The 22,515-nt window shown below is 39.4% G+C and overlaps 1 protein-coding gene across 5 annotated transcripts in view; it reads left to right on the forward strand.

Moving 5' to 3' along the window:
- Nucleotides 1-22,515, forward strand: part of PRRG1 (proline rich and Gla domain 1) — a 256,213-nt gene that overhangs the window by 92,297 nt on the left and 141,401 nt on the right. For 2 of the 5 annotated variants that reach the window (XM_059679880.1, XM_059679881.1), the window contains exons 2-3: nt 5,177-5,398; nt 9,655-9,703. In XM_059679880.1, coding sequence (XP_059535863.1) covers nt 9,694-9,703 — 10 coding nt within the window. In that variant the 5' untranslated portion in view covers nt 5,177-5,398; nt 9,655-9,693. The other 3 variants (XM_059679877.1, XM_059679879.1, XM_059679878.1) reach the window with 2 other exon arrangements.

Consider the following 22,515-nt stretch of genomic DNA (forward strand, 5'->3'; position numbering starts at 1 on the left):
TAACCCTTTGTCAGATGTATCATTGCCAAATATGTTCTCCCATACAGTGGGCTCCCTTTGCATTTTGTTGATGGTTTCTTTTGCTGTGCAGAAGCTTTTTATTTTGATGTAGTCCAATTTGTTTATTTTCTCCTTAATTTTATTTGCCCTAGGAGATGTGTCCATAAACATATTGCTATGAGAAATGTCTGAGACTTTTCTGACTATCCTTTCTTCTAGGATTTTTATGCCTTCACCACTTACATTTAAGACTTTTATACATTTTGAGTTTATTCTTGTGTATGGCGTAAGTTGGTGGTCTAGTTTCTTTTCTTTTCTTTTTCTTTTTTTGCATCTATCTGTCCAATTTGCCAACACCATTTTTTTAATTTATTTTTTTATTGCTTAAAGTATTACAAAGGGTATTACATATGCAACACCATTTTTTTGAAGAGACTGTCTTGACTCCATTGTATGCTCTTGCCTCCTTTGACAAATATTAATTGAGCATAATGACTTGGGTCAATTTCTGGAGTCTTTGTTCTGTTCCATTGATCTATATGCCTGTTCTTGTGCCAGTACCAGGCTGTTTTTTGTTTGTTTTAATTCTCACTTGAGGATATTTTTTCCATTGAGTTTTAGAGAGATTGGTAGGGAGAGGGCAAAGGAGAGGGAGAGAGAAACACTGATATGAGATACACATCAATTGGTTGACTTCCACATGCCCCCAAACAGGGCTGGTAACCTGCAACTCAGGTATGTCCCCTTGATCAAAATCAAACCCAAGACCCTTCAGTCCACAGGCCAATGCTCTATCCACTGAGCCAAACCGGCTAGGGTCCAGGCTGTTTTGATTACCATGGCTTTGTACTATAACTTGAAATCGGTGTTTGATTCCTCCAACTTTGTTCTTTTTCAAGATTGCTGTGGCTACTTGGGGTCTTTTTTTATTCCATATAAATTTTTATAGTATTTGTTGTAGATCTGAGAATATGCTGTTGATATTTTAATAGGGATTACATTGAATCTGTCGATTGCCTTGGATATTATGAACATTTAAATGATGTTGATTCTACCAATCTATGAACACTGTGTATTCTTTTACTTATTTGTATCTTCCTCTATCTCTTTATTCAACATACTGTAGTTTTGCAAGTACAGGTCTTTTGCCTCATTGATTTTTATTCCTAAGTATTTTAATTTTTTTGTTGCTATGGTCAATGGGATTGCTTGTTTAGCTCCTCTTTCTGAGAATTCATTATTGATGTATAAAAAAGCCATTATTTTGGGGAGTTGATTTTGTATCCTGCTAGATTGTTAAATATATTTATTAAATCTTGTAGTTTTTTGGTGGAGTCTTCAGTTTCTATGTACAATATTATGTTGTTTGTGAATAATGAGAGTTTTACTTCCTCCTTTACAATTTGGATGCCTTTTATTTCTTCTTCTCTGATTGCTGTGGCTAGGACTTCACTACTATGTTGAATGTTGAATAAGAGTGGTGAAAGCAGACATTCCTGTCTTGTTCCTCTTCTTAGGAGAAAGGTTTTAGTTTTTGCTTATTGAGTATGATGTTGGCTGTATGTTTTCCATATATGACCTTTATCATGTTGAGATATGCTCCCTCTGTTCTCACTTTGCTGAGAGTTTTTATCAAAAATGGGTGTTGGATTTTGTCAAATACTTTTTCTGTGTATATTGTTATGATCATGTGATTTTTGTCTTCCAAATAGTTTATGTGAAGTATCACATTTATTGATTTGGGAATATTGACCATCCTGGCATTCCCAGAATAAATACCACTTGGTCATGGAGTATGGTTTTTTTTTAATTGCTGGCTCCGATGTGCTAATATTGTGCTGAGGATTTTAGCATCTATGTTCATCAGGATATTGGCCTGTAATTCTCTTTCTTTGTAGTGTCTTTATCTGGTTTTGGAATTAGGGTAATGCTGGCCTCATAAAAAGAACTGTTCCTTTCTCTTTGATTTTTTTGGAATAGTTTGACGAGTATCGGTGTTAGGTCTTCTTTGAATGTTTGGTAAAACTCCCCTATGAAGCCATCTGGGAGGACCAGGGTTTTTGTTGAAGTTTTAAATTATTGCTTCTATTTCCTCAGTTATTGGCCTATTCAGGTTTTCTGGTTCTTCCTGATTCAGTTTTGGAAGATTATATTTTTCTAGGAATTTGTCCATTTCCTCCATATTGTGCAACCAGTATATAGTATTTTCTTAAAATTCTTTGTATATCTGTGATATCAATTGTTATTTCACCACTTTTGTTTCTGATTTTATGTAACTGGGTCCTCTCTTTTTGTTTCTTGATGACTCTGGCTCATGGTTCATCAACCTTGTTTATCTTTTCAAAGAACTAGCTCATGGTTTCATTTATTTTTTATATATTTTTTAATCTTTATGCCATTTATTTCTACTCTAATCTTTATTATTTCCTTCCTTCTACTTACTCTGGACTTTTTTATTGTTCTGTTTCTAATTCTTTAAATTGCAGGGTAAAATAGTTTCTATTAATTTCTCTTGTTTTCTGAGGTAGGCCTGTGGTGCTATGAAGTTCCCTTTCAGGAATGCTTTTGCTGTATCCCAGAGATTTGGGGTCATTATGTATTCTTTTCCATTCGCTTCCAGGAAGTTTTTATTTATTTATTTATTGATCTCATTGGTAACCCATTCCTTGTTTAACAGCATGCTATTTAGCCTCCATGTGTTTGAATGTTTTTGAGTGTTTTTTACTGTAGTTGATTTCTAATTTCATTCCATTGTGATCTCAGAAGATGCTTGCTATGATTTTAGTTTTCTTGAACTTGTAGAGACTTGTTTTGTGTCTTAATATATGGTCTATCTTTGTGAATGACCCATGCGCACTTGGAAAGAATGTATATTCTGTAGCTTTGGAGTAAAATATTCTATAAATGTCAATTAAATCTATCTGATCCAGTCTGTTCTTTAAAATCAACCTTTCCTTGTTAATTTTTTGTCTGGAAGATCTATTTAGTGAAGTCAGTGAGGTATTAAAGTCCTCTACTATGATTGTATGGTTGCCCTTCTCTCCCTTAAAGAACTCTAGAAGTTTTATTTTTATATATTTAGGTGTTTCTATTTTGGGTGCATATATATTTATCAGGGTTATATCCTCTTGTTGAATATATCCCTTCAGAGTTATGTAGTGACCTTTTTGGACTTTTGTGATGGCCTTTATTGTGAAGTCTTTTTTGTCAGATATGAGTATTGTTACCCAAGCTTTTTTTTTTTTTCATTTCCATTTGCATGGAAAAAAATTTTCCCATCCATTCACTCTCATCTAGTGTGAGTCTTTTGTTCTGAGGTGGGTGTCTGGTAAAGGGCATATAATTGGGCCATTTTTCCCCCCATTCAGCTGCTTTTTGTCTTTTGGTTGCAGCCTTTAATCCATTTATATTTAAGGTTATTATTGATAGGTAATTATTTATTGCCATTTTTATTTTGTATGCCAATGTTTCTCTCTCTATTCCTTCTTCTCATTACAGCAGTCCCTTTAGCATTTCTTGTAGTACTGGTTTAGTCATGATAAACTCCTTTAGCCTTTCATTGTCTGGGAAGCTCTGTATTTCACCATGTATTTTGAATGATAGCCTTGCTGGATATAATAATCTTGGTTTCAGATCCTTGCTTTTCATTACCTTGAATACTTCATGCTATTTCCTTCTGGACTGTAGAGTTTGTGATGAGAAAACAGGTGTCAGCCTCATTGGAGCTCCTTTCTAGTAACAATTTGCTTTTCTCTTGCTTTCTTTAAGATTCTCTCTTTGTCTTTAATTTTTGGCATTTTAATTATGATGTGGCTGAGCATGGGCATGCTTCAGTTCTTCTTGCTTGGGACTGTGTATTCTTTACTTGTGTGACTTTTTCTTTCACCAGATTAGGGAAGTTTTCTGCCATTAATTCTTCAAACAAATTCTCTATCTTTTGCTCACTTTCTTCTCCTCCTTGCACACCTATTATGAGAATATTGTTACATTTCATATTGTCCCACAGATCCCTGAAGCCAACCTATTTTTAACTGTTTTTTGTTTGTTTGTTTTTGTTTTTTGGTTCTCTGATTGAATGATTTTTCTACCCTGTCTTCTAATTCACTGATACGATCCTCAAGTTTCTCTAATCTGCTGTGTATTCCTTCCACTGTGTTCTTTATTAGTGCTCAGGCAAACACTCAAAGCCTCCAGAGACCCACCTCTGCCTACAGACTGATTGCATTCAGTCTTGAGTGCCTCAGGCAATCATCCATAGGTGGGGTGAGAGGTTTTCCAAAAGGGTGGGGCAGTTGCTTCTGAGTACAGGCTGATTGTTATTGTCAGTCTCTTAATGGGCCTCAGAAACTCCACAGGGTTGAGTAAGGGTTTTGCCATTAGGGTAGAGCAACTGTCTTCCCCCAAGGCAAAAACAGCCTGCATAGCAAAGGTATGCCTGAGAAAAGATGTTCTCCTCAGCATGAGGGAATGACTTAGCACAGGAAACTCATGTGTCTCCTTTCGAGCTCTAACTCCAGAGCCCCCAGCCCTGGCTTCTGCTCACATAGTTCTGGTCCACTTTCCCTCTCTCTGCCTGGGTCCAAGGTGAGTGGCTGCACACTAAATTTTGTGCCTTGGTCCTTTGAGAGTGTGCCTGCATTTCCAGCTATCTCTCCCTGGCAGTAGCAACCCTGCTGCTTTTCACAGCAAGATGTTATGTGGGCACCTTTCTCAGTTTTGTTGCTCTTGGCTTGGGGAAAGGGAGGTTCAGCTTGGGGTTTAGACCCCAGAGTTTTCAGTGGTAACCCCCCACATCTGAGATATCTCTCCAGAACTTAACCTACTGTCTTTGGGATCCTCAGCAGCCCTTCTAAGCCTCTGCCCTTCCTACCAGTCTCTATGTGGTCTCTACTTTCCATCCTTGGTTATCAGGTTTCTCTCTAGCTAATCTTCAGACGATTATTCAGGATGGCTTTTTTGTTGTTTGTTTTTGTATTTGAGTTTTAATTCCAGTTTGGTCCTGGGAGCATGTGTATAGCATCCACTTACTTCACTGCCCTTTTTAATCTCCCAGTTATTGTATTTTTTAGCTCTGAGATTTCTAAGTGGGTTTTTTTATGGTTTCTATTTTCTGGTTTAACTTCTAATTTTGTTTATGCATTGTTTTCCTAATTTATTTAGTTTTTGTGTTTTGTAGTTCACTGAAGTTTGTGCCGTGCCAGCAGGGCCAAGGGTGAACCTGAGGAGTGGCAGTGAAGGATTAAAGAAGACAGGCAAGAGAATACAGCTGGGGCTCAGCAGATCTCCCATACCTGGATGAGGACACACAAAGACCCAGCCTGCAAGCCGAAGCTTTATTTTATAGTCAGATCACACAAAGCAAAACAAGGGTAGTGGTCAACATGTTTACAATGTTCTTGTGAGTTTCACCTTGTTTGGGCAGCACTTGCTGCACCTCCCACAGCCCATTAGTTACCTAGGAAGGAGCAAGGAAGGACTATAAGGTCAAGCTTAATTATGTTAAGAGGGCTCTGCCCTCCAAACTGGGACTTGTTTGTGGCCCTGCCACTGGTCAGTCTGAGGCTTAACTGTATAGCCACTCCCTGCAGAAGTTCTTTAAGAGGATTATTTTGAATTCCTTTTCAGATAGTTCTCCATTTCTTTGGGGTAAGTTATTGGAGCTATATTAGTTTCTTTTTTAAAAAACATGTCTGTATTGATTTTAGAGAGAGGAAGGGAGAGTAGTAGAGAGATAGAAACATCAATGAATGAGACACATTGATCACTGCCTCCTGCATACCTCCTACTTGGAATAGAGCATGCAATCCGGGCATATGCCCTGACTGGGAATCCAACTGGGGACCTCTTTGTTCATGGTTCAATATTCAACCACTGTGCAACACCATCCAGGCTATTAGGTTCTTTTGATGGTGTAATGTTTACCTATTTCTTTGTGATTCTTGATTCCTTGTGATGGTATTTGTGCAATTGTTTATGTTCCTTCCTCACCAAGACTTTACATGTTCACTTCTGCAGGAAAAGACCTCCACCAGTCACTGCAGCTTGTGGGTACTAGATAGGTCATTTGTTAGCATCTGTTGGCAGGAAGAGTTTGTTAGTATGGTCTGTAGTTGGGTGAGATCAGTGCTCATGCTCTGAGATTGGGTGGATGCCTCTAGCTATGACCATATTCAAGCATGGCTGCCGGAAGCTGGTCCATCCTTGCTGCTTGACACAGTCGCTGCAGGAAAGAAACATCTGCACAGCATATGTTTCAAGGGACCTGGCGTATATAGCATACTGTTCTTAATATGTTTGCTCCCCTTAGCGCTGTGTGTTTTAACCAAGGTCACCTCTCTGAGAAAGGTTGTTTCCCCAGGTAGGGATTTTTCCCTGAAGTCAGGGAGGGGATAAAACTCCTTAACTAAGTGCCAGGCAGGTAGTTAATCACTTTAACTACAAACAATCACACTTAAGCTACATAATCTTTACTCCCTGGAATGGAGATAAGAAACGCCCTAACCTTTGCAATAGAAATTGACAGGATTAAAATCAACTGGTATAAATACGGATGTAACAAGACAATAAATGGCAGAACTTCCCTGGAGATCCAGACCAGAACTTGGCTGGAGATCCTGGCTAGAGATCCTGCCTAGGCTGCTGATCAACTGAACGCTGTCTCCGTGTCATTCCTTCTTCGCCGACTCCATCCACACCTTTGGGGACCCCTGGACCTGCTGGGGTTGGACCCCAGCACATGGCCATTATTTGGCCATATTCCTGTTTGAGCTGGTCTATTGACTGTGCTCTGCAAGTGAGGTGGGGCCATTAGCTGAGCTCTGCAATCACCTCTGATTGGGTCAAGTCCCAGTCTATGTTCACTGGCAGGATGCTACCACTAGTTGAACTCCACAAATGGGCAGGGCTATGGGCTCTGCATTGCAGTCATCCCAGTTATGTGGGATCCTAAAATTTACTTCACAATCAGTTGGTGCTACTGTTGGACTCTGTGAGGCTATAGGCAGGATTTAGTAGTCAGATGTGGCCCCAGGCTGTGGTCTGGGATCAGGCAGGGCTACATAAGGTTGAGTGGGACTGAATGCTTGTCTTTATGATCACCTAAACCATTGTCTGTGCTCTGCCGATAGGCAAGGTCAGTGGCTGGGCTTTTCTGTTGGTTGGGGCAGTAGGTTATGTTGTAGGTAGTGGGAATGGCACTGGATGTGAGATCAGTGGAGTCACACTGCACCAGGGTTCAGCATCCTCTATACTTCAGTTCTGGCTAGGAAAGAATTAAGAACCAAGATTCAAACTATAACAGTTCATTTATTTATAAAATCATAGAGGTAGAAGAAGCAATATGTAGAAGAAATGGGCTTAGGAAACAAGTTACAAAGGTATAGGAAGGGCCCTTGGAACTGGAGAATGAGGAAGGTAATGGTAATGTGTTTGGGGGTGGAGGAGGAGGAAGGGAAAAGGGTGGGAGGGAGAGTAAGGTGGGTTCTCAGTCCTAAGGATTTTAAGGGTGGAGATCTTAAGGGATCCCAGAGCCAAGATCTCAATAGAGTATTTAGCAGTTTTCCAGGTATGTCCTTTAAGGGTCTAGGTTTCAACTGATTAATTGGTGGGCACTAGAACAGGGGGTCATTATCCAATGCAGTTGGTCCTGAGGTTAGTTGTGGTATTGCTTGTCTGGTTTTGCTGCTTTTCTGGACCTGGAGCTGAAATACAACTCAGGCCTAATTGTTATCTCTAGGGAGGAAAGGTCAGGTGGTCCAAACCGCAGGACCATGGATATGCTAGGGGAAGAAATTTCACCCTGGGGGCAAGGTCCCATCCTACAATTGTCCTTTGCTAGGCATCCAGGTTTTTCTACCATAGTGACCTTCTGTACCTGCCCATCATTCTTGCTCTGCCTACCACAGGTTATGCTTCTGATTGGACAGGGTTACTGGCTGAGCTTTCTGCCTGGGGAAACCCACAGGTCATGTTCAGCCATTAGGCAGGGTCATAGGCTGGCCTTCTCCGCTTATTAAGGTTGTATACTTGGCTCCCAGGCTGGGTGAGATGTGGGCTGTTCAGACTCCCTGGGTAAGCAAGGCCAGAGGCTGTGCTTAAGAGGCTGCTAGCTTGCCTCCCTAACCAAGCACGGCTGTAGGATTGGGCTCCATGGTGGCTTTAGTTTTCTGGCCAGGCCTCCTGAGTGGCCAGAACTAGAGGCTATGCTCAGCACTTGGGTGGTGCTAGGAATTTTCTTCCTTTCCTGGGTGGGGTGCTAGAACAGGCTCCACTTCCCATATGGACCACTGAGTAGGGATCCAAATCAGGGAGAAATACCAACTGAGATCCCGATCCCTAGTCAGAGTGGTCACTGGCTCAGCTCTTCAGATTGCCAGAGCTTCTGGCTGGGATCTCTGCTCAGACATTGCTGCAAATAGCAATGCTGTCTGCCAAGACCTGAACTCTGACTGCTGTAAGCCCCACTCCGCTATCCACCTCTGTCAAAACCCTGCAGATTCTTCCAGTGACTCCTGTGAGGCAAGACCTGAGTGGGCCTCCCAGTAAGCCTCCCATATGCTGGAGGAGCTGGATGTACAACTCAGGCTATCTTTTTCCACTTAGAAACCACAGGCTTGAGGTGCCCTCTTGATGTGGCACTGTGTCAATGTGAGGATGGAGTCATATGGTCAGAGCAAATGTAGTCCTCTTACCCTTCTAGTGTGGGATTTTCACAGTTGTGTCTTTTCTATGGATAGTTGCTAATTGGTTTTCCTGTGAGGGGGACTGAAGTTGGCATATGAAGGAGACCTATGGATCCATCTTGATGACATCACTCGCTCCTATGTGCTTAGCTTTAAGTAGGTTATGCATTCCTAAATGTACTGATAGATTATGTCTTATAATTTTGTCTCTCTGGTGCTTAGCTCCATATTGGGAATGTGGCAGGTGAACAGTAAATGTGTGGTGATACATGATAAATGATTGAAACATGTAAGAAAATGAAGCATTGTGATATGGAATAGATACTGTGTGTGTATTTTCATCTTTTAAAAACAGAATTGCTGCTCCTCCATGCATACTTGCATTTGCAATATGTGTTTTTCCCTCCAAAGTTTTTATGGTTAGTAGTTCAGGGTCATTGCTTCATACTGTTTATGGGTACTAACTCTGTGGGCTGCTTTGCCTCAGGGATAATTTAATTAGAAGTACTGCTGTTTGACACCATTCAGGAAAATGTTACACTATAGAGGGCATTGGATTTCTGACAGAATGATATTGATGAGAAGCCAGGCAAACTAATAACATGATGGCTCGGTTATTAAAATTGGGCCTTTTGGCATTTTGTCCACCATTTTTATTGATATCATGGCCATCTCCTAAGAGATAAGCATGTGACCAATTTGATGAGTTTTATTTGGCAAGGGCAGAAACTAATACCAGATAAACAAGGTCATAGTAAGTTCATATAGACCTCATGCTTCCAGTATACTCTGTTTCTTTCCTCTGAAGTTAGATATCTGTTTGTGATGGAGAAAACTTTTATGTAAAGGGGAAAGATTAGAATGCACTGAAATGAAATGCTCATCTTGACATCGTCAGCTTTAATGGAACTTATTTGATTTGGTGACTCAGCCTCTGTGAATCTGACTGTGTGTATGTTCTGTGTTTTTACAGAATCATCATCCAAGGACCTTCCAGAGACCACAAGAAAACATGGGGAGGAGTAAGTTTCTCTTCACTTTTAAATAATTTAGACTCCATATTAATCCACTGTATCTAGGAAATTACATTTGCAACTCAAAGGTTTTCATGTGTATGTGTGTGTGTGTGTGTGTGTATGTGTGTGTGTGTGTGTATTTTGGGGTATACTTAAATTATATTTCTGGTTAGTGTTAGAAAGCTTTTGTCTGAAGCAAACCTATACAGAGACAAACCAACAGACCACATGTTGCTCACTGGCAAGAGTCTCTTTTTCTTCTTCTCTTTTCTGAACATCTCCCAGTACAAGGAGAGAAGGCTCAAACTTGATACTATATAGACCTACCCAAATCCCAGCTCCTTTACAACTCTTAGCAAAATATGCTTCTAATGGTTTTTAAGCCTTGTTGATAATAACATAAACAAAAACATGCAACCAATGACAGTATTAAAAAAATTATCTGTGAGGTTGATTTATAAATGGTTTCTATTTCCCCTAAAATGTTAAAGCCTGGCAATAAGAACCATTAGATGAATTCCATTTGCTATTTTTCCTTTCTTATAAGGCTATTTAGGGTCAGTGACTAATAGACAAATTTAAGGTCATTTCATTGTTAGTATAAACCCGCTTCTAGTGACTTCATAAATAATTCTAATCAATGTAGACTATAAAATCAGATGCTATAAAGGATCTCACAATGAGACTTGGTGTTGTGTAGTATAGTGAGAAGAGTACTGGACACAGAGAATCAAAGGCCTGAATTCAAGTCTACCTCTACTACCTTGACCAAATCCTAGAGACCCCCCAAAACTTGTATGTTCATATCTGAGGGGGGATTAATACATTATGCACTTCTAGCCTCAGGAAGCTGAGGTTTGCATAATGTGACAATGCATATAAAAAGCATGTTGAGAACTCTATAAGTACAATGAAAGAGAGCAGTGGTATCTACTCTTTGCTGTCCTTATTGAATAAGTATATCTTCATTGGTTCAGTCTTATATTGGTTAAAATGAAGTTATTTTATCAGCAGGGCCACTAGGGTTGTGCAAGTGACAGAGAATTCCACCTTATGTTTTGAGCTCCAGGCACTTTATTTGCCCCATCTTAGTATTGGCCCTGGTAGGCCCTGGATTAATCATGGAAAATATCTTCCTGAACTTATTGAATCAGATTTTGCCTGCTTCCCTCTCTCCCCCTGAGCTTTCCTTGGAGATTGATTAACCCCAGAGATTCTGATTCTTTACCAAACTCCATAAAAGATACAAATCTCTGATAGTTTATAAATTTTTTAAAAACGAATAAATTAAAAAGGAAACTTGTCAATTTTCAGACTAATCCATGCCATGTCCTAACACCAAGTCAGTTATAAACAGAAGCTTCCACAATAACTCATCCTGTTTGGTCTTCACCTAATCTCAAGCTTGAGTTGGATTTGGAGAAGAGAGCTACACTGAGACAGGGCAACACATTTCTTCTTGTTTCTTCTCTTCCTTTTTAGAATAATCATCAGGTCATTAGCAAAGAGATCATTAGATGCTTAATTTAAAAGGTGCCCCAGCAAGTATTTGTTTAACTGGCCAGGCAATTAATAGGATATTTGATAAAGGACAGGGCATGGTAATGTAATCTGCAAGATGGGCATGCTTCCAACCTTGAAATGAGATAAAGAAAGTCATTCAAAATTCTACTTTTACAAAAAAACAAAAGCTTGTTTGTGTTGACCACTTTAAAAACATCCTTAACATTGTGAATTTCAAAGGCTCTTTTACTCTCTAAGCTTTACTTAGTTTGTTTGATTACACTTGTTAATTGCTGACAGTATTATTGAAAAGAAAAATGTTACTGGGTGCTCATAATTTTTTTTTCTTTTCTGGCAATGTACAATGAAGCTTTTATGAGATTTAGTAAACCTTCTCACAAACATAGCTCAATGTGTCCTACAAAGGGACAACAGAGGAAAATATCACAAAGACATGACGCTAGCCTCATTAATTAAGGAGCCATGAAAATAACACAGCTGGAAAACTATAAAGTGTAGGTGAAAATTTAAAATTGAGGTAAATTATTTTTCTATTCTTTGATATTGTATGAAGAAATTATAAATATGTGTCATTTATGTGACATGAAAAAATTTCTAAATAAAGTCTTAAAATGGTGGGGGTTGGGATGAAAACAGACTTATGTATTTAATTTCTTATTGGGCCACCAACAGCGTCCATTGTATATGTCATTGAAATCCCATTTATTACACATGGTTTCTGAGCTATGGCATAATAGTTAGGATTCTTAAGACTATACAATTATTTCCCTGGACTGTGTGGCTCAGTTGGGCATCATCCTGTGCACCAAAGTTGCTGTGTTCAATTCCTGGTTGGGGCATATGCCTGGGTTGTGGGGGTCTGGGGCATGCGGGAGGCAGCCAATCTGTGTTTTGCTCTTGCATCGATGTTTCTCTCTCTCCCTCTCCCCTCCTCTCTCTGTTAAAATCAATAAAAATGTGTTGTTTTTTTTAAAAAAAGAATCAATAATGATTATTATTTTTTATCTTTAATTTATTTATTGGTTAAGGTATTACAAATGTGTCCTCATCCCCCCATTAACCCCCAACCCCCCCCCCCACTCATGCTCTCATCCCCCTGTTGTCCTATGCTATAAACATAGGAGTGCATATATCCTTTCTGATTGGTGTTTCTGGCTTCTTGGGATATATTCCTAGAAGTGGGATCACTGGGTCAAATGGGAGTTCCATTTTTAGTGTTTTGAGGAAGCTCCATACTGTTCTCCACAGTGGCTGCACCAGTCTGCATTCCCACCAGCAGTGCAGAAGGATTCCTTTTTCTCCACATCCTCTAAAACACTTGTTGTTTGTTGATTTGTTGATGATAGCCATTCTGAAAGGTGTGAGAGGATACCGCATTGCCATTTTGATTCGCATCTCTCGTATAATTAGGGACATTGAGCATGTTTTCATATGTCATTCAGCCTTCTGTATGTCCTCTTTTGAAAAGTGTCTATTTGGGTCCTTTGTCAGTTTTTTGATTGGATCATTTATCTTCCTTTTGTTAAGTTGTATGAGTTCCCTGTAAATGTTGGAGATTAAACCATTATTGGTAATATCATTGCCAAATATGTTCTCCCAAGCAGTGGGCTTTCTTGTTGTTTTGTTGATGGCTTCCTATGCTGTGAAAAAGCTTTTTATTTTGATGTAGTCCCATTTGTTTATTTTCTCTTTAGTTTCCATTGCCCTAAGAGCAGCATCAGAGAATAAATTCCTTTGGCATATGTTTGCAATTTTGCTGCTTGTGGATTCCTCTAGTATTTTTATGGATTTCCATCTTACATTTAAGTCCTTTATCCATTTTGAGTTTACTTTTGTATATGGTGTGAGTTGGTGGTCTAGTTTCATCTTTTTGCATGTATCTGTCCAATTTTCCCAACACCATTTATTGAAGTGACTGTCTTGACTCCATTGTATGCTCTTGCCTCCTTTGTCGAATATTAATTTGGCATAGTGGTTTGGGTCGATTTCTGGGTTCTCTATTCTATTCCATTGATCTATATGTCTGTTCTTGTGCCAGTACCAAACTGTTTTAAGAACAGTTGCTTTTTAATACAGCTTGATATCTAGTATTGAGATCCCACTTACTTTGTTCTTCTTTCTCAGGATTGCTGCAGCTATTCGAGGCCTTTTTTTTATTCCAGATGAATTTTTGGAACGTTCGTTCTAGATCTGTGAAATATGCCATTGGTATTTTAATGGGAATTGCATTGAATCTATATATTGATTTGGGTAATATGGACATTTTGATGATGTTGATTCTATCAAACCATGAACATGGTATGTTCTTCCATCTGTCTATGTCTCCCTCTATCTCTTTTTTCAGTGTCCTGTAGTTTTTCGCATATAAGTCTTTTACCTCCTTAGTTAAGTTTATTCCTAGGTATCTTAATTTTTTTTGGTGTGATGGTAAATGGGATAGCTTTTTAAGTCTTACTTTCTGTAAGTTCACTATTGGTGTAAAGAAATGCCATAGATTTCTTGGCATTAATTTTGTATCCTGCTACATTGCCGAATTCATTTATGAAGTCTAATGATTTTTTGATGGAGTCTTTAGGGTTTTCTATGTATAATATCATGTCATCTGCAAATAAGGACAGTTTTACTGCTTTTCCAATATGGATGCTTTTTATTTCTTCTTCTTGTCTGATCACAATGGCTAGTACTTCCAGTTCTATGTTGAACAGGAGTGGTGAGAGAGGACATCCATGTCTTGTTCCTGTTTGTAGTGGAAATGGTTTTAGTTTATGACCATTGAGTATGATGTTGGCTGTTGGTTTGCCATATATGGATTTTATTATGTGGAGGTATGATCCTTCTATTCCCACCTTGCTGAGAGATTTTATCGAAAATGGGTGTTGGATTTTGTCAAATGCTTTTTCTGCATCAATTGATATGACGATGTGATTTTTATTCCTCAATTTGTTTATGTGAAGTATCACGTTTATTGATATGCGAATATTGTACCATCCTTGCATCCCTGGGATAAATCCTACTTGGTCATGGTGTATGATCTTTCTGATGTATTGCTGGATCCAATTTGCTAGGATTTTGTTGAGGATTTTGGCATCTATGTTCATGAGGGATATTGGCCTGTAATTCTCTTTCATTTTGTTGTCTTTATCTGGTTTGGGTATTAGGGTAATGCTGGCTTCATAGAATGAGCTGGGAAGTGTTCCTTTCTCTTGAATTTTTTGGAATAGTCTGGGGAGGTTAGGTTTTAGTTCTTCCTTGAATGTTTGGTAACTACCCTGTGAAGCTATCTGGCCCCGGGCTATTATTTGTTGGGACCTTTTTGATGACAGCTTCAATTTCTTCCATAGTTATTGGCTTATTGAGATTTTTAGAATCTTCTGAATTGAGTTTTGGAAGATTGTATTTTTCTAAGAATATGTCCATTTCCTCCAGGTTATATAGTTTGTTGGAGTAGAGTTGTTCATAGTATTTTTAAACAATTCTTTTAATTTCTGTGGGGTCTGTTGTTATTTCGCCTCTTTAATTTCTTTTTTTTTTAAGATTTTATCTTTTTTTATTATTAGTTAAGGTATTACAAATGTGTCCTCATCCCCCCCATTAACCCCAAACCTCCCTCTCCCCCCTCCTCCCCGCCCCACACACTCATGCTCCCATCCCCCTGTTGTCCATGTCCATTGGTTTGGCTTATATACATGTATACAAGTCCTTCGGTTGATCTCTTCCCCTTACCCCCGCCCTCCCCTACTTTCCTTTTGGGGATTGATAGCCTGATCTCTGTTTCTCAGTCTTTGGGTCTGTCCCTTTTCATCAGTCTATGTTGTTCTCTATAATCCACAAATGAGTGAGATCATGTGGTATTTATCTTTCTCTGACTGGCTTATTTCACTTAGCATAATGCTCTCCAGTTCTGATTTTGTTTAGTTGAGTCCTCTCTTTTTGTTTCATGGTGAGCCAGGCTAGAGGCTCATCAATCTTGTTTATCCTTTCAAAGAACCAGCTCTTTGTTTCATTGATCTTTTGTATTGTTTTTTGAGTCTCTATGTCATTTATTTCTGCTGTGATCTTTATTATCTCCTTCGTTCTGATCACTCTGGGCTTTTCTTGTTGCTCTTTTTCTAATTCTTTGAGTTGTAGAGTTAGATGATTTACTATCATTCTTTCTTGTTTTTTGAGTTAGGCCTGTAGAGCTATAAACTTCCCTCTCAGGATTGCTTTCATTGTGTCCCATAGATTTTGTATTGTGCTTTTATTTTCATTTGTTTCCAGAGTGTTTTTAATATCTTCTTTGAGCTCATTGGCAACCCAATCATTATTTAGTTGCATGCTATTCAGCTTCCAAGTGTTTGAGTTTTTTGGATTGTTTTTATTGTAGTGTATTTCTAATATTATGCCATTGTGGTCTGAGAAGATCCTTGGTATGATTTCAACCTTCTTGAATTTGGGGAGACTTTTCTTGTGACCCAAAATATGGTCTATTTTTGAAAATGTCCCATGTGCCCTAGAGAAGAACTTATATTCCGTGGCTTTGGGGTGAAATATTCTGAAGATGTCAATTAAGTCCATCTGATCTAGTGAGTCATTTAGGATTGCTGTTTCTTTGATTATTTTTTGTCCAGAGGATTTATCCAGTGATGTTAATGGTGTGTTTAAGTCCACTGCTATGATTGTGTTATTGTTGATCTCTCCCTTGTTATCTTCCAGGACTTTTTTTTTTTATGTATTTGGGTGCTTCTGCATTGGGTGTATATATGTTTATCAGGGTTATATCCTCTTGTTGTATCGATCCCTTTAGTATTATGAAGTGCCCTTCCTTATCTCTTGTTATGCCCTTCACTTTAAGGTCTATTTTGTCAGATATAAGTATTGCTACCCCAGCTTTTTTTTTTTTTTCTCATTTCCATTTGCTTGAAATAAATTTTTCCATCCCTTCACTTTCAGTCTGTGTGAGTCCCTTGTTCTGAGGTGGGTCTCTTGTATACAGCATATATATGGGTTATGTCTTTTTTTTAAAATAATATATTTTATTGATTTTTTTACAGAGAGGAAGGGAGAGGGATAGAGAGTTAGAAACATCAATGAGAGAGAAACATCAATCAGCTGCCTCCTGCACACTCCCTACTGGGGATGTGCCCGCAACCAAGGTACATGCCCTTTACCGGAATCGAACCTGGGACCCTTGATTCCGTAGGCCGATGCGCTATCCCCTGAGCCAAACCAGTTAAGGCAAGGGTCATGTATTTTTATCCATTCAACCACTTGATGTCTTTTGATTGGAGTATTTAGTCCATATACGTTTAAAGTTATTATTGTAAGGTACTTGTTTGCAGTCATTTCTATTTTTGTGCCTGTGTTCTTTCTTACCTTTTTATTTCTTCTTTTTACAGCATTTCCTTTAGCATTTCTTACATTGCTGGCTTGGTGCTGATAAACTCCCTTACCTTTTATTGTCTGCAAACCTGCTGATTTCCCCTTTAATTTTGATTGATAGCCTTGATGTATAGATTATTCTTGGATTTAGTCCTTTCCTTTGCAACACTTTGTGTACCTCCTTCCATTCCCTTCTAACTTGATATTTTTCTGTTGAGAAATCATTTGATAATCTTATGAGGGATCCTTTGTAGGTAACTCTCTGTCTCTCTTTTGCAGCCTTTAAGATTCTCTCTTTGTCCTGAACATTTGCCATGGTAATTATGAAGTGTCTTGGTGTGGGTCTTTTCATGTTCATCTTGCTTGGGACTCTCTGTACTTGTGTAACTTTTTTCTTCCCCATATCTGGGAAGTTTTCTGACATTATTTCTTCAAATAGATTTTCTAATCCTTGCTGCTTTTCTTGTCCTTCTGGAAGCCCTATTATGCGTATGTTACTTCGTTTCATGTTGTCCCAAAGCTCCCTTAGGCTCTCCTCCTGTTTTTTAATTTTTTCTCCCATTGCTGTTCAGATTGAGCATGTTTCTCTACCTTATCTTCTAACTCAGTAATTTGGTCCTCTGCTTCTTCTAGTCTACTGTTGAAACCTTCCGTGGTGTTTTTGATTGTAGCTATATCACTTTTAATTTCTTCCTAATTCTTGCATAGGTTGTTGATTTTCTCATCCATCCGGTGAATGAATTGTACAACCATTACTCTGAATTCTTTTTCTGTCATGTTGCATGCTTCAATTTCACTAATTTCCTTTTTTGGGGACTCCTCACTTTCTTTCCTCTGGGGATTGTGTTGTCTCCCCATTCTGACTATCTCCAGATGGTTCAAACGTCGAGTTGTGTGGGCCTGGGCCATGTGCAGTGGGAGCTTCACACCACCCTAGTGTCACTGAAGAGCTCTCACAGTAAGATGTGTGGTTGTGGTGGGTTGGTGGGCACCAGGCTTGCTCAGAGTCAGCGTTACCAGTGCTCAGTTTGGCCTCATGTGCACACTTAGAATCAGGGACCTCGCCTGCACCATGCTGAAACAGAGACCCCCCCCCTCTGGAGTGTGTTGAAAATCAGAGCCCCCTAGCATGTGCCAGGAGTCAGAGTTCCCCAAGAATCCAGTATCAGAGTCTCTGTTGCTTCGCACAGCCTTGCATTGAGAATCAGGGTCCCTGTGTGCGCATGCACCAAGAATTGGAGTCACTGGCTTTTATGTGAATGCACTGGGAATCAATGATCCCAGGCACAGGTGATAAGAAATAGAGTCAAGTCACTGGTGTTTGGTGCTGCCTCCCACCCAGAGAATCAGGGTTCTGGAGCCCGTGCTGCAGGGAACAAGTTCCCAGTGTTCACGAGATCCCAGGCTAAGATTCCTGTAGCCCGTGCTGCAGGGAACAAGTTCCAAGTGTTCGCTGTTCACAGGCTAAGATTTCTGTAGCCCGTGCTCTGGGGAACAAGTTCCCAGTTTTCGCGCATTCTCAGGCTAAGATTCCTATAGCAGCACTGAGGCCCAGGTGAGAGGTGGGTCTATCAGTTACTATGGCGCTGCCTGCGAGCCTGTGGGGAGGGGGATGGGCTCTGTTACTCACAGAGATCTGTCACAGGGATGTCTGAATTCTTGGTGTCCGTGGGTCTGTAGCTGTGGTTGCAGGTCTCTGTCCCCAGTGGCTGCAGGGTCTTGGTTTGCGTCTGAGACCAAACTGGGTGGTGTTGAGGCCAGGATCCTAGTCTCAAGCAGATCTGTTTCTCAAGATGGTGTGGTCTCTGTGCCTGCGCTTGACACCCAGGAGTGTCCGCACTGGGAGCGGGGCTCTGCCCTCTAAGACTGCCCAGTTTAGCAGCCCCTTAGAAGACCTGCAGAATCTAACTGTCCTTAGCTCATACACACACACGTTCACACACTCCTCTATCACTCCCTCTTGCTCACACACTATCTCCCTCCCTACCTTCCTGCCGGTCGCCATGTTCCTCTCAATCTCAATAATTATTTTGATATTAACATTTATAGAGCACTTCATAACTCACACATATTTCTCCTATATTATTTGCATTGTAAGATAACCCTTTGATGTAAATAGGGATTATTATCTTCATTTTATTTGTTGTAAAACTGAGGGTTGTGAGAGAAAGTCTTATGTAAATTCTATAGCCTATAAAAGGAGTGCCAAAATGTAAACCTAGGTCTCCTTATGCCATATATAGTTTTTATTCTCTTCCAATAAACCATGTTTTGAATATCCTAGTTATCAGTAGTGTATAAAAATAGATTAAAAATTTAGGAACTGTTATAATGAAGGGTGTGGAAAAAATATTTCCTAAGATCTGTGATGATGTTCATAAATATCTCATAGCATCGGGGACTCGACAAGTATGCAAAGAGAAATGGCTCAGTATTCATCACCATTTATAGTAAAAGCTAAAATGCATGTGTACTTGTTAGTGGAGTACCTCACATATCAAAATCCTCAGACCAGTGGGGTTCATGGCTACAAAGGCAGTTGCAGTGATTGGCAGTCACCAAGGGACATATCAAGATAGCTGAACTCAGAGGCTTGCTGTACATAACCAACATTGGAGCCAGAGACACTTACCTGGTGAAAGTCACCCTTCTTTATTAATAGGTTTTTACCTTTGTGGTTTTTCTTAACACAAAGAATATAATACACCATGGAACACCAGAATAGTATGAGACAACAGGGGGAGATGCTGTTACAAAAACCAACAGCATGCATAGATAAAATTATGTGTAAGATTTTAGTAGAGAAATAACATTTTCACAAAGGAAAGAATGTGAGGATTTTATAAATGTGTATGTTTATACTCGAGTATTTATCTTTAGTCATGTTCAGATAGAAATTAAAACTTTAGCCTATCTTTTCATTCCTAACCCACCATCCCCCAAGCAACTGGTATATTCATGACAAAATTTGAGTGACCCACAAGGTGTTTTCTTGCTAAAAAATTTTGAGGATTTTTATTTTTGTTTCAATGTTTGAATAGAATTTGATTTTAAAAAAATTTCATTGATTTCAAAGAGGAAGGGAGAGGAAGAGAGATAGAAACATCAACACTATGAGTGAGAATAATTGATCGGCTTCCTCCTGCATGCCCCACACTGGGGATCAAGCCTGAAACTTGGACATGTGCCCTGACCGGGAATCAAACTGTGGATTCCTGGTTCATAGGTTGATGCTCTACCACTGAGCAACAACATCAGGCTAGAATTTGATTTTTAAAACATACCTGATTTCCATCTGAATATTTTTCTATGTCAGAACACACTTCTCTTAGTGCATTTTCTTTACTTTTTTTGTTTTACAATTTATTTTATTTTATTCTTTATTGATTAAGGTATTACATATGAGTCCTTATCCTCCCATTGCCCCCAACCCCTCCACTCATGCCCTCACCGCACTGGTGTCTGTGTCCATTGGTTATGCTTATATCCATGCATATACCTCCTTTGGTTGATCTCTCCCCTTTTCCCCCACGCTCCCCTACCTTCCCTCTGAGCTTTGACGGTCTGATCGATGTTTCTCTGCCTCTAGATCTGTTTTTGTTCATCAGTTTATATTGTTCATTATATTCCACATATGAATGAGATCATGTGATATTTATCTTTCTCTGACTGGCTTATTGCGCTTAGCATAATGCTCTCCAGTTCCATCCATGCTGTTACAAGTGGTAAGAATTCCTTCTTTTTTATCACAGCATAGTATTCCATTGTGTAGATGTACCACAGTTTTTTAATCAACTAATCTACTGATGGGCACTTAAGTTGTTTCCAAATCTTAGCTATGGTGAATTGTGCTGCTATGAACATAGGGGTGCATATATCCTTTCTGATTGGTGTTTCTAGTTTCTTAGGATATATTCTTAGAAGTGGGATCACTGGGTCAAATGGGAGTTCCATTTTTAGTTTTTTGAAGAAACCCTATACTGTTCTCCACAGTAGCTGCACCAGTCTGCATTCCCACCAGCAGTACACAAGGGTTCCCTTTTCTTTTTATCCTCTCCAGCACCTGTCATTTGTTGATTTGTTGATGATAGCCATCTGACAGGTGTGAGATGGTACTGCATTGTCGTTTTGGTTTGCATATCTAGGGTGATTAGTGACTTTGAGCATGTTTTCATATGTCTCTTGGATTTCTGTATGTCCTTTTTCAAAAAGTATCTATTTAGGTCCATTGCCCATTTTTTTGATTGGTTTGTTTATCTTTCTTTTGTTAAGTTGTATGAGTTCCTTGTAAATGTTGGAGATTAAACCCTTATTGGTGATCATATTGGCAAATATGTTCTCCCATGCAGAGGGCTTTCTTGTTTTGTTGATGGTTTCTTTTGCTGTACAGAAACTTTTTATTTTGATCTTATAGTGCATTTTCTAAGTGGTATAATAATAATTTGTCGTGTTTACTAGCATATGCAGTTATTAATGGCTAATTTCACTATCTTCAACTTATGAACACACCTTCTAGAAGAAATTCATCATGCTGTTTCAATCATAACTAACCACATGATGCTACTACTTTTTTTCCAAAATAGGAATAGTAATTTAACCATGTATCTTCAACAGGTTAAATTTTACTTTGTTGTATAGAAAATAATATCTGGAAGAACTGGGTGATAGCAAGCTGACAGGATTTTTTTTGGGGGGGTTAGTGTGAGTGAGGGACAGCTATACTCTAAGGGACTGTTGGGGACTGGTGGATTGGCCCCCCATTACTGGGCAGCCTCTACTACAACTGAAATCTCTCCAGGAGTGGCTGGCTGTGCCGCAGAGTCTGCACCATCTTGAAGGGGAGACAGCTGTGATCTGAGAATGACTGTGATCGGAACCCCAGCCTTACCTTCAACTGGGGAGATCTCAGATTCCTCCTGGGGCCTTATAACCACAAAGCCCAAGGACCAGTTACCTGAGCTGCGAATCCACAAATGCCAGAACTCCAACCTCCCTGACCATGGGTGCCTGGGAGATCTGCTCAGAGGGAGACAAATGCAGAATTCATGGACAAGTCCTGTGCCTTCTCACAGAGCCAAAGGAACAACTGAATTAAAAAACACCCACCCAGAACTGGAAAATTAAACACTGCTGGCATTGCCTAAAGAAAGTCAATGCAGGAGAGAGAGAGCTACATAACCAGAAACTCTGAAAGGAGGAATCATAGGGAGACAAAGAAACAGCCCACATACTTAAGAAAAGGAGAATCACCAGAAAAGGAAATAAATGAAATGGAGGCAAGCAATATGATAGAGAAAAAATTCAGAGAAATGGTCATAAGGACACTAAAAAGGATGGAAGACAAATTCAACAATACGTGTAAGAACCAAGAGGAAATGAAGAAAAACCAAGAAGAAATGAAAAATGACATTGCTGCAATAAAGAACTCAATAGAAAGCATCAACAGTAGACTAGAAGAAGTGGAGGACCGCATCAGTGATCTAGAAGACAAGGTAGGAAAAAATACTCAAGCAGAGCTGCATCTAGATAAAAAACTTAAAAAAAAAAAAAAAAAGAAAACAGGAGGAGAGCCTAACGGAACTTAGGGACAACACAAAATGAAACAACAACCCCATAATAGGGATATCAGAAGGAGAAAAAACTGAGCAAGGAATAGAAAACCTGTTTGAAGAAATAATGACAGAAAACTTCCCTGATTTCGGGAAGAAAAAACTCACACAAGTCCAAGAAGCTCACAGAGTCCCAAACAAAATGGATCCCAAAAGATCGACTCCAAGACACATTATAATTAAATTGCCAAACACCAATGACAGAGTAAGAATATTAAAGGCTGCCAGAGAGAGAGACAGAAAGTTACCTACAAAGGACCTCCCATCAGACTATTGACTGTTTTCTCAACAGAAACACATCAGGCCAGAATAGAATGGAATGAA

This window comes from Myotis daubentonii, chromosome X (assembly GCF_963259705.1).
Source record: "Myotis daubentonii chromosome X, mMyoDau2.1, whole genome shotgun sequence".
NCBI lineage: Eukaryota > Metazoa > Chordata > Mammalia > Chiroptera > Vespertilionidae > Myotis > Myotis daubentonii.